The 11,674-nt window shown below is 45.2% G+C and overlaps 1 protein-coding gene across 2 annotated transcripts; it reads right to left on the bottom strand.

Annotated features, from left to right (window-relative positions):
- Nucleotides 1–4,612: 4,612 nt before the first annotated feature.
- Nucleotides 4,613–11,550, bottom strand: PHF5A (PHD finger protein 5A). 2 transcript variants are annotated; one of them, XM_059816922.1, is made up of 4 exons: nt 11,476–11,550; nt 10,060–10,083; nt 8,463–8,629; nt 4,613–5,308 (listed from the first exon to the last, which is right to left on the bottom strand). In XM_059816922.1, the coding sequence occupies exons 1-4, from the start codon at nt 11,525–11,527 to the stop codon at nt 5,219–5,221; spliced, it is 333 nt and encodes a 110-aa protein (XP_059672905.1). In that variant the 5' UTR covers nt 11,528–11,550; the 3' UTR covers nt 4,613–5,218. The 2 variants fall into 2 exon arrangements, with proteins under 2 accessions (XP_059672905.1, XP_059672907.1); XM_059816924.1 differs by lacking the exons at nt 10,060–10,083; nt 11,476–11,550 and adding an exon at nt 9,002–9,083.
- Nucleotides 11,551–11,674: the final 124 nt, after the last annotated feature.

Raw genomic sequence — 11,674 nt, 5'->3', positions numbered from 1 at the left:
CGTCACGCAAGCCGGCGCCGCGTGTGGTGCGAGGCGGGGGTTGCGTCCTGCCCTGGGGAAGGCCAGCCGTGGAGATGACCGTCCCCAGAGTCCCCCTGGCACCTGCCTGCTAGCAAGGTGAAGACACTCACCTAGCACCACGTGGCTTTTATTCTGCAGATAAAACTCAACAATGAAGAAAAAAGAAGTGCACTTACTTTGGGGTAGGAGGGGATACCCAGGGGTGGTAACCAACAGTCCCCTAAAGCAGCCACGCATGGAGAAGCGTTACAGGGGTGGCTGTATTTTTCTCATGTACAGTACCACCACAGGTGTTTAAAGGGTGCCAGTTGCCAGCGCACTCGGCTCCGCGCTCTTGTGTTTTAAACCAGACCTATTACTAGTTCTGAGGAAAATGAAGAAAATCCCTACAGGCACCCACCGGTCATGTGTTTTACGGTCCAAGACCATTACCTTGGACAGACACCTCTTGCAAAGGGTTCTCACTGTCCACACATAAGGCAGCTTGGGATCTGAGTAAAGCTCCAAACAAGGGGAAGGGACATCAAGAACGGCGCTTCCAGGCTCTCCCAGACACGTCAGGCATCTTCCTCAGAGCAGACACAAGCAGACCACGGAGGGAGAACTGGTCTTGGTGACCAAAGCGCTACCGCAGTTCCTGTCACAGCAGAGGCAGCTTGCCTGGGCCTGGGCTGGGCCCATGAAACGTCCTGTTTGTCTTGGTTCTGAAGAATTCCTGTGTGGGAATGTGGAGTCACGTTCCATCTTGGAATCAGATCTTCTCAACAACATAGTTATGTTTGAGTGTTTAATTTATCACCTGTTTTCAAAAGGGACACAGACAGATGATTCCCGAGCTGCTCTGTGTCGCTCTGGTTAAATAATTCTCTGTAGCAACTGTCTCCCAAGCGCAAAAATACAAAGTTCCTCTCTTGTCCTGTTTCCACAAAGATCATCAGCATCCTTCTGGGTTTCGTTTGTCCTCCCTCACTCAGGAACCCTGTACATTAGGTACTGCCTTTGCCACTGAAGAGGACTTCTTTTGAAGCCAGCCAATGCCGTGCATTAAGAAATTTGTTAACGTTCTCCTTCCTAGCCACAGTGCTACAGCAGCCATCCTTGCTCATTTTCCCACTGATTAAAGAGAAAAGCCAACAACTTTTGAAGTTTTTTTTCTGCAGGGAAAGGGGGAGGAAGAGAAGGGGAAAATTTATGACAGCTATTATGAGCAGCCTTATTTTCATCCCTCCTAGTTTAAAAGGAATTTAGTTACAAAAGAACACTTTTTTTTCCCTAATACTCCCTTACTTTGCTGGAAACATAATGGTGCTGTCAGCCAGAGATCAGGAAATTAAAATGACTGTGCTATTTTTAGCATCATTAAGAAAAAAAGGCAATTACATTTCTAAAATTCTATTGTTGTTTTAATAAGGTGTTACTAAGAGGGTGTTACACATTAGGGCTCTTTAAAATACTTGTCCCTTGACCGTGCTCCTTTAATTATTGCATCGCCCTGGTACACATGCAGGCAGAGGAATTCTGTCACAGTATCCGCTCACGCATTCTCAGCCATTTGGCTATTACGTCAAAGCAAACCTACTGAATCACGTGCAGGTGGGGAGGGAAGGAATTGCCAGGCTGCCGGGACAGAGCTCATTTTGCTGGGTTATTTAATGCCAAGGAAGGGCAGTCAGGTTATAATTGTGCATAATTAACACTGCCATACCCTGAATCCTCTTTACATTCAAGTCACATGACAACCTCAAGGAAACTAAAAATTCTTTCCTGCTATTGAAACACGCAAACAACATCTCCAGCTGATCCCTGTAATGAGAAAATAACAGCTCCTGTGCAGGTGAGGTTTCAGAAGCAGGATTTTTTTCTATGCAACTCCTGCATGGAAAGCTCACAGGCAGACTCGAGGCCTTTACCTACCTTTGGGGTTTTTTAAAGAAAGGTAATGCTTTGGGCTCAAGGGCTTTGTCAAGACAAGGTCTAGATGATTCAAAGGACTGGAGGTGTGTTACGGAGCTATTTGCTGAGCTCAGCTGCAGCTGTGGCTGGTAGCTGGTCTGAAGAGGCGTGTAACAGGGAACATCTACATTTCAGAACAGTGATGCCTTGTTAGTACTGGCAACAGAAAGGCCAATTGCTTCATAAGCCAAGAGCTCCCATGTTCCCCCCCCATGTAAATATTTGGAATAAAGGGATTTTTTTACTCATTACATAATATCCTTTTGATTAAAAAAGAAAAAAAGCAATAACCCTACCTATAAAAGTAATGGCAGGAAGACACATTTATCTCCATGCAATTAGGATTTGCAGGCAGCACCATGGGGGTTCAGCTGCCACAGACCTGCAGCCGTCTGTCCCTTCCACCCTTCCTTGCAGTTGTCATGCAAGTGCTTCACAGCTGGTAGCCAGGGAGCCCCTAAATCAGGCTGCTTAAAACTCCAAGGTGTGATGAAGCCCCTCCAGAGCTTGGCAGGCACACAGTAGCAGGACACATCTTGTCTCATTTGCCCCCTCGCAGGGAAGCTCGCTCTTTCTTTTAGCATGTGCTCTGGTCTCCAGTACTGCCAGGAAATCTCCTTCTACTGGACAAGTACTTTGAAATTTATTTAGGTAAGAAATATTGCACTTTTCTAGAGAGCCCTGCCTGGGTTTCATTTGCTGGTGAACAGAAATCACTACCACGCAAGCAAGGCTGAGTTTTTCTGGGCTACCCAACTGTATCCATTACCCTTGTCTGAATTAGCAGCTTCAGGGCAATGTCCCATCCGTGCTCTGAAAGTACCAGAAAGGCAGCGGTGCTGAACTGATCTGAGCACCAGCAGCATTTGGCATTCTCCCCAGAGCTGTCTGAGCAAACAAGGCAAAGGGGAAAAAGCCTGTCCCTCCCTCTCTCCACCTGCCCAGCGACTCGGAACAACTAGAAACGGCAGCTTAACTCTCATTGCTGCCAGAACACACTGATGCACCCAGCAGTCAGACTGAGGGCACCAGGAGTGCCAAGAAAGTATGCCCAGCCGTTTTTGCAGGTGGGGGAAGGGATGGGGACACTTGTATCTCCATAGCAACCCCTGCCTGGCCAGTCCTGCTAAATGATTGGGAACAAGGGCTGCTCTAACATTAGATCTTTTAGGGGTCCCTGCACCAGGGGCAATAACTCAGAGACAAAAGAAATAATTCAAACTTCATTTCCCTCTACCTTCACTGAACAACTTTTGTTATCTTAGAAACTTCCAGGAAAGAAAAAAATACGCATAAACCTTCTGCATTCATAGTGCGATAATTTGGGTGGCCTGACTGAGAGCAAGTGATAAATTCTGGTTGAAGTGATAAAGTTCAAGGTACAAAAAATCTGCATGTCATGCCCTGCTTTTAAAGAAACACAGAATTTAACACGGCTGATAATGGCTCTGACATGGGCTTCCCAGTCAGGTACAAGAGGCAGCTCCTGCTTCAGGTAAAATTCCTTTGAAAGGCTGGGTTTGCTGGGACTAAAGAACCAATTTTTGCTGAACATCTTGGCAAACGGCATCCACATTAGTAAAAATTAACCAGAAGCTGTATAAGGGAACCATAGTGCAGGGAAGAAGACATAGAGACTCTCTCAGGATCGCAAAGAGCTTGGAAAAGAAACCTGACAAAATTAATAGCTGGGGGGAGGAGAGGGAGGAACAGCTGAGACAGCTGTAGGACCAGTCATCGCTAGCACCGGCTGCAGCAGGAAGAAATTACTTTTAAGGGAAGGATGATCACAACTTGTCTGCTTGTTTTCACTTGTAACCGAAACACCTAAATGGCTGGAGCAGGTAGAAGAGGCATTTAAGCCAGAGAGGAGTTAGAGGAATCAGTACTAACCTCAGGGGAACAATTGAAATCCTGGAAGGGGAACAAAACAGGCTCTGCACCCCAAGATTGCGCAAAGAGAATCCTGTTACTGTAGCACACGCTCTGCTCAGACTATTAAGACTTTAAGGACTACAGGGCACACTGGGCTAGGACCCTTATTTAACCACCTGAGGAGTGCAGGCATTAGTAGGGAGCTCAGTTCCACCTCTGCATAAAGGCGCCTGTTCCCAGGTCTCTGCTGAGCCAACAGACTGCTTTTGGCCTATACTGCTATTTGACAAACAAGCAGCCTCTGGTTTTCAGCATGCATACTGCTAATAGCCTAGAACACAATAGTTAGTTTCCAGTTACAGCAGGGAAGGCTTTAACTTATTCACAAGAACAGGATAGCGAGTCAAATAGCTTAGTAGGTTTTAGAAAGGGATTGGATGTTTGCATGGTGAAACAACATCCACAGCCGTATTAGCTAGGATAAGGGTTACAAGCTCAGCGATCCTCACGCTATGGGACAAAATGATCAGTGGCTGGGATCACAGGCAGACAAAAGCGATAGCCATTCCCTGAAGCTCCTTGCAGCAAGGTCACACGGCCATAAGCAGACACTGTCAGAAACCAGATAACCCATTGTGCAGTTCTAGCTGGGCTAATCCTGCGTGTCCCCAGAAAGGTCCAGAAAGGCTAGGCACAGAACGAAACGGAGATAAATTCTTGTTATACAACAACAACAAAAAAAAAAAAAAAAAGAAAGAAAAAACCCAAGAAGCTTTATTGGTATGCATTCTACAGAAATGGTTACAAGAAAGGGCCTTGGATTAATCTGTCAAAGAAAACATGGAACAGCTGTGCTCTCCCTAGGAAGGCACCAGCCATGAGCAGGTTCCTTACAAAACAGGGCAGCATGGAAATATACTGGAGGGAGGGAGGGGGAGAGTGGACACATGGGATTGGTGCTTCATTTTTCAATACTGATGCATGGAGTGATTTCAAACAATTGAGAGGAGGCCTGGCAAGAACAACTGCAAGGTGCTTCCCAGGATCAGAAATGGCACTTGCTTTTTACTGAGCTGGTCTCCTCCACATGTAAATACTTGCCCAACAGGATTTTTATGGCGACCTGGGGCAACTACTCGCAGAGCTTCTGAAAAGGCATGAGACAGTAATCCTCATTTGCTCTTTCTGATAGTTCTGATCAGGTTTCAGTCCCCACTCAGTCTGCTACTTCTCCAACCCCAAGCATACTACTGAATTTGTACTGCTTTAGAAAAAAATAATCAACCGGTTTTGAATAATAGTGAAGTCCAGAGATGTTCCAAGACCCTCTTGCCAACCCAACAGGAGGTGTAGCCATGTACGGATAGGATCACCTCTTCTTGAAGCCATACTTTTTCCTTTCGTAGAAGAGATCTGTCTTGGAACTGCCCAGATTGACGATCTTAGGGCAACCATCTCTCTGTAAGAAGAAAAGAGGATGTAAGTTAGGAGATGGGCAAACAGAACAACATCATCACTTATATAGTTCTAATAGGTTCTCAGTTCCCATGCTCTTCACCTTGTCCTCAACACACTTTTCAAACATCTGTGCAGACAAACTGCCCTCCAATTCTGGTTACTACCAGCAAGACAGTGGAACAGAGAAGAGGATGGATGCCTTTTTAACACTACTCTAGGACATTCTCTTCCTCAGGGTGAAGATGGAAAACAACTCATATAACATCAGCAGTTTAATGAAATGAAAAGGATGCTCAGTGCCTCAAGACTGGATTCTTTCTAAATTACGACACGCAGGATTTATAGCGCCCAGGGGAACAAACTTTCCCCTCTTAGCCAAAAAGAATCTTGTTGCTTTAGATGTCACCAAGCTATTCTTGTGTTTAGGGACCCCTCTCTGCTGTGACAGCAGAACTGAATCTCAGATTTCCTGCATCCTGGATTGATTACTGCAGAGGCTGTATGGTCATCTTGTGAGAGGACAGCTATTCACAGCAGCTACATGGATAAGTTCTTGTGCCTGAATTCCAGTAGACAGTGAGAAAAAAGCCACAAGAAAAGCAAGAAGGGGAGTGGGAGAGACCCTCTTCAGAGGTGTGGTTGCAAACACAAATCAGAGATGTACCTCTTGGTGTACCAGGGAACATTTGTCCTTGGGCCACCTGAGCCCAGCATCTGCACAACTCCTGAGGGAAAAATGTTGTGGCTGGCAACAGCAGCTGCGAGGGGCCCAGCAGGCAGAGGAACACATGTCCTTGGCTGTTTTGTAAACCCGAGTGGATTAGATTTAGAAAGCCTCTGGGCAGATGTCAGCTGCTGTAGAAACTGCACCCAAGCTGCCCCACCAATACCTGCTCCTGTGCAGGAGATGCAACCCAGTGGGCAGGGTCTGCATGGTAGAAAAAACAGGAGAGGCGGGGGAAAAGAAATCATCCCTCCCCCATACACCTGCCACAACCCATTTCTAGCTACTGTCTCCTTCTTTGATTTTGTACCTCAATAGTAGGACTCTTCTAAGCCTTGCCTCCCACGATCCAGGGAGTCTGTGACAATCTTGACAGCATTATTGCAGGGCTCTGTTCATTCTTCCACCTCCTCCTAAGGAGGCAGCATATGAGCATGCTCCTGTCCCCAGGAAAAGATTACTTTTTGCAACTCAGAGCTGTCCTGGGTGACAACGCGGGATTTTGGCCCTTACCCACAGATCAAAGTAAACAGTACCTCAGTTCCTCCCTCAGTCAGAACAAATGAACCAAGAGTAACCAGGCCCTTTGCCTCGTGCCCAACAGCATTCCACCTCCTCCCTCCACTTTAGTATTTGCTTTCTTGCTTCACTATCTTTTCCAGTCTTTCTCTGAGGATGACAGAAGTGCTGTGACTGAAACCTTGAAGTGTTAGAGCTTCAGGTATAGAGCTCTGTCCACCTGCTTTTCTTATTCACATCAGCACCATCTACCATAATTGTGACAGGCAGCACACTTAACTTTTCTCATTCCCTACACCTGTGCCAGCACTTTTCAATCCTGCAAGTCAATCATGTCAAATCGCTGTTTCAGATCTGCAACTTCACATGTGCAATAATCCCTAACATTTGAGTTTGCTGGTGCAGAACAACTGTCTTCACCCACAGCAGCCTTCACCCAGATGTCAAAATACCTCAGTTCTGACTTGTCATTCTCCTGCTCCTCCAGCTCTACGTTTTCTACAATCCTCCCTTGCAGAGCAGCTGGCTATTTCACACCTGAACCAGACACGATAAGCTATAGGTGAGCTTAGGTTATGAAAAATACCTGTTGGGTATCAATACGAATTAGTAAAAATAAAACCAAGCCTATTTTACTTATGACTTATCAAGCCAGGTGTCTTGGTTCCAAAGGCAAGTGACAAACTACTGTTTCTCACATCATTTCTAAAGTAGAAGGCAGCACCACCATCACAGCACTTATATCCATATTTAGATACTAAGAAAGATTATGGTCCTGTCAGATCTAATGACTACATTCAGACGAGGACCTGCCCCGTCCTGAATTTAGCTGCAGGCCTTTAGAGAAAACACAGGCACCGCAGAGAATTAAACCAGCAACTCACTCAGCTGAGCACGTTCCTCTAAATTGATCTGAACCATTCTCTCAAGCATGTTCTTCACTGTCATTAGGGTGTGCTGGAGATGGAATTTGTAAAGCACCAAAACCCAATCAACCTTTAACAGACACTCTTACAGCTATCAGGTCTGTATTCTGGGGATATTGCAACTGTAAGCATCATGTTCTTCCTTCTCCCTAACGTCTTTCTGCTAATTCATTTGCAGTTCTTCACATCCTGCACTCACTGTGTTGGATATTAACAAATACCTTACAGGGGGTGAACAGCTGCCTCATTTCACGTGCGCAGAGGCTATGTTTCAGCACAAGAAAGTTATAAAAAGATTATAGCACTGACTATAGAAATAAGGGATCGTTACACCAAAAAGTGTTAGCAGAAAAAGAGATGTCTACAATGTAGGTAATTCCAGAAAAGAATAAATAAAAAATTCATATACCATTGAAATTGTACAAGAAACTTTAAACTTGTAAAACATAATTAGTAGTGCAGATACTGGACACTAAGATCTAACTTTGTGTTGTAACCCAAAGGAAAACACAGGTGGTGATTCCATAGGCCTTACAGTACCATACATGCCCTTGGTCAGTGGCTGATAATGGACTTCTAGTGAGGAGCTGCTTCTACCACCACCTTTGCAATGTCTGGAATATCTCTGACCCTGATAAAACCTAGGCTGAGAGATTTAGTTAGACAACAACTTAAAGCGGTAACTTGCAGCGTGTGGAGGAAGCGAACCGTGAGTGTGCAGTGCAAAGTAGTCAAAGATCCTTTGGGATGAAGAGAGTTAAAATACCTCAAAAGGCAACGATATCTCAAAATGCTTTGCAAACACAGGGAGCTACCAACAGGGGAAGAAAGGTACGAGGTAATGAAAACCAGTACCAATATTAGTAGTGGAACACAAGGGTCCCATGTCCCAACACTAATTTCAGTAGCTCCAAGCCCCTTAGAGGTAAGCATGGCTGCTAAATAAAGACATAACCAATTCAACAGGAGACTGGATGACAACATACATCTTTTTCCTGGATGGTACACTCCTTGCAGTAGTAGGCATCAGACACTCCTGGACCCCCGCAGATCACACAGCGCCCTTGGTACGAGCCATAGTTACACTCATCACATATGCGCACGAGAGTGCAGGGCCGCACGTAGGAGTCACAGATCACACATTTGCCATCACCTGCAAGCACAGCAGAGCCTTCGGTTACAGAATGTCCTCTTCTCCACCCCCACATCAAAGAGGAAAAACTTCCTAGTCAAAGAACTTGCCTGTACACTCAAATACAATACAACTGAACTGCAGAAATTTATCTTGCAGGCACAGGGTGCAACTTTGTATTTGCACACAGACTTGAGAGGAACAAGGGCCAGTAGCCTGCAATATTTGAGGTTTTTTATTTATTCATGCATTCACAATCAGAGAAGAAATCCCAAGTTACTTCTGTGATTAGCCAACACCTGCTTATATGATACCATTACTTTTACTCTAGAACTTTTCCTGAATTTTTCACTTGTGAAAAAAATGCTGGACTGACAGGACTAGTGTCCTTACCTACATAGAAGCAGCAGTGTAAGCTTCTCCCACAGTGCCACATCGACAAAAGTCTGGAGTTACTATCCTCAAAGAGATGAGATAAGAGATTGTACTCGTGGTCTCTTTAATACTTCATCTGTGAGAAGGCCAAAGAAAGGGCAAACTGGCATAAACAGCCATTTCACAAAAGTTGCTCTTGCTTTCTCACAAGGAACTGAGTGAAATTCAAGTACTCATATCATACAGGCAAGCAGCCATCAGATGCCATTGACAGCCTCTGCTGTCCTGGACCCTATCCAAAACACTGACCTAGGGATGAAAGGCTTCATATCCTATTACCAGTTCCCAAGGCATCTAATCCTGACTCCCACAAACAGCTCATCTAACCTGCTCTTAAATCTCCAGCACGACAGCCCTCAACTACTACCAATGGGAAACCGTTTCACTGCTGAGTGCTCTTGAAAACAATCTTGTTGCTTCAGACTGTTTTTCTCCCCACTTTGCTTATTTTCATATTATTTTTGAGTCACAAACTAGTCATCTTCTTTGTTCTGTTCCCCTACAAGGATCCAATGACAGATCATACTCTTTCTTCCCTTCTACAGTTGAGCACTCACATTTGATTCTGTGGGGGTTTTTTTCCACTCTAACTCTAGATGTTCTGCCCCACCACCATTTCTTATTCTCCTAGGTGCTGAAGGGAACCTTTCTCAAGATGTGAAGAACTCAGATTCCAAAAACACATATATTTTTTTCCTGCTTTGAAATGATCAGGCTGGTCATTTTGTACTACGGATTACAAGGAATCAATCAAGAAGTCACTGTAGCCTCAGCTACTGAAAATGCTGGCAGCATATACTCCAGAACAGTACGCATTTGTGTGACAATCTATTTGAGCACGTGACTTTTTAAGCATTCATTGATTTACAATTGCAATACACAAGTAACTCTTCCCATCTCAAAGAGTGACATCAAGTTCATGGTTAAAGCAAAAATAGAATCCAAAACCCAAATCCAAACTGTATGCTCTAAGCACACCATGTTCTCAAGCAACTATATGTAGAAGCTATACTTACATTTTTCACAAAGTCTTCCAATTGCTGTAAGAAGAAAAAGAAGAAAAAAAAATATTTGAGGCAGAAGCAGGAGAAAAATATAAGTAACTACAATCTTGAATGTCAAATAATTATCTTCTGCAGTGTGCAGCCTTTAAAAAAAAAAGTAAACCACAGAAACAGTTTGAGCATAAATACAATCATATTTATGGTAAACAATATATATCCTCCTGGATACATTTACCAAGATCAAAGTTTAGATGCACTGTAAATTCACAATGATACCCACTGACAGTAAGAAAACCTACATTCATTATTCCATTTCAAACGCAGCCAATATACCTGATCGATGGAAATCCTACACATGAGTCTTGGCATAGCTTTTACACTGGTCTTAATGAGAAAAAAACCAAAAAATCAAGTGTTTATTTGATTTAAGGCAGCCCAAATACCTTCTTCACTTCAGAACAGGAAGGTAGTTAAATGTATCTTAGAAGTCTTGTCACTTGTCTAGGAAACTCACAACAATGACATCAGTAACTTGGATAAATGCCATAAATATCAAGTTCTAAAGACCAGATGTCCTCATTCACAAAGACTAAACAGTGATTCAGTTGGCGTTTGAGACTTAAATTATTCTTCAGACTGGAAACAAATTTTCAACATAGACAGGCTGTTAGCTGCATTAACTATTCTAAAAAGAAGTTTCCTATGGACAGTGCAGCTGAATATTTTGTGTTTACAATTCTTTCAGAAAATTGCATGTTAAATTTGCTTTTCCAAGAAGTGAAAAAAATCTGGAAGAGGTATCTCGGCTTCTAATCTTGCATAAGACTTCTTTAAGACTTAGCGGGGCAAATTCTGACCCAAGTGACAGGAATAAAGCTCATTATCTGTATACAGGTATAACCTGGAAGATAATTTTAGCTTGCAGCCAGAAAAATGCTCCCAGTGCTGGCTGAAGCCTTCAGCCATTCTCCTGGCTGCACTGGTATGGCCAAGGCAACAGGAATAAAGCACACTAAAATAGTATTTTTCTAAGTACAGCCATCAACTTCACCTGCCTTTTCCCCCACCTGAGGAACACGAGGCTGCGGTTACGCACGCGTTAAAGCCATTCAGCTCTACTGAGAGGCACCCAGGAGCACCTGCCCGGCAGGACGGACCCCCGGAGGAAACACCCAGCACAGGGTTAGCGCCAGGGGCCTTCCTTACAGAGCCTCCTCTCCCACTGCAAGGGAAGAGCCCATAAAACACGGCAGCACATCAAAATAAAAGTGAAATAAAACAGGGAGGGAGGAGCAAGGCGGGCGCTCCTCCCCCCCGCCAGGCCTAACAGCCGCGCGCGCGCCTAACGGCCACTAACGGCACACTCGCGCGCTTCCCCCTCGCCCCGAGGCGGAGAGACGGTAAGGGGGGGATCCCGCCGGGACTCACCCACGCCCGCCTGCTTGCGGCAGAAGATGAGGTCCGGGTGGTGCTTGGCCATGGCGACGCGACACCCGCCTGGCGCTACCGCCCCGCGCGCTCACCTCCGACCCGCGCTCCCCACCGCCCCCGGTCCTGGCTGGGGTGAGGGAAGCGCGGGTCGAAGCGCCGCCCCGAACGGGAACGCCGGAGCGCCATGGCGCGGAGG

This window comes from Gavia stellata, chromosome 4 (genome assembly GCF_030936135.1).
Source record: "Gavia stellata isolate bGavSte3 chromosome 4, bGavSte3.hap2, whole genome shotgun sequence".
Taxonomy (NCBI): Eukaryota; Metazoa; Chordata; class Aves; order Gaviiformes; family Gaviidae; genus Gavia; species Gavia stellata.
This window is presented reverse-complemented; position numbering and strand designations above follow the sequence as displayed.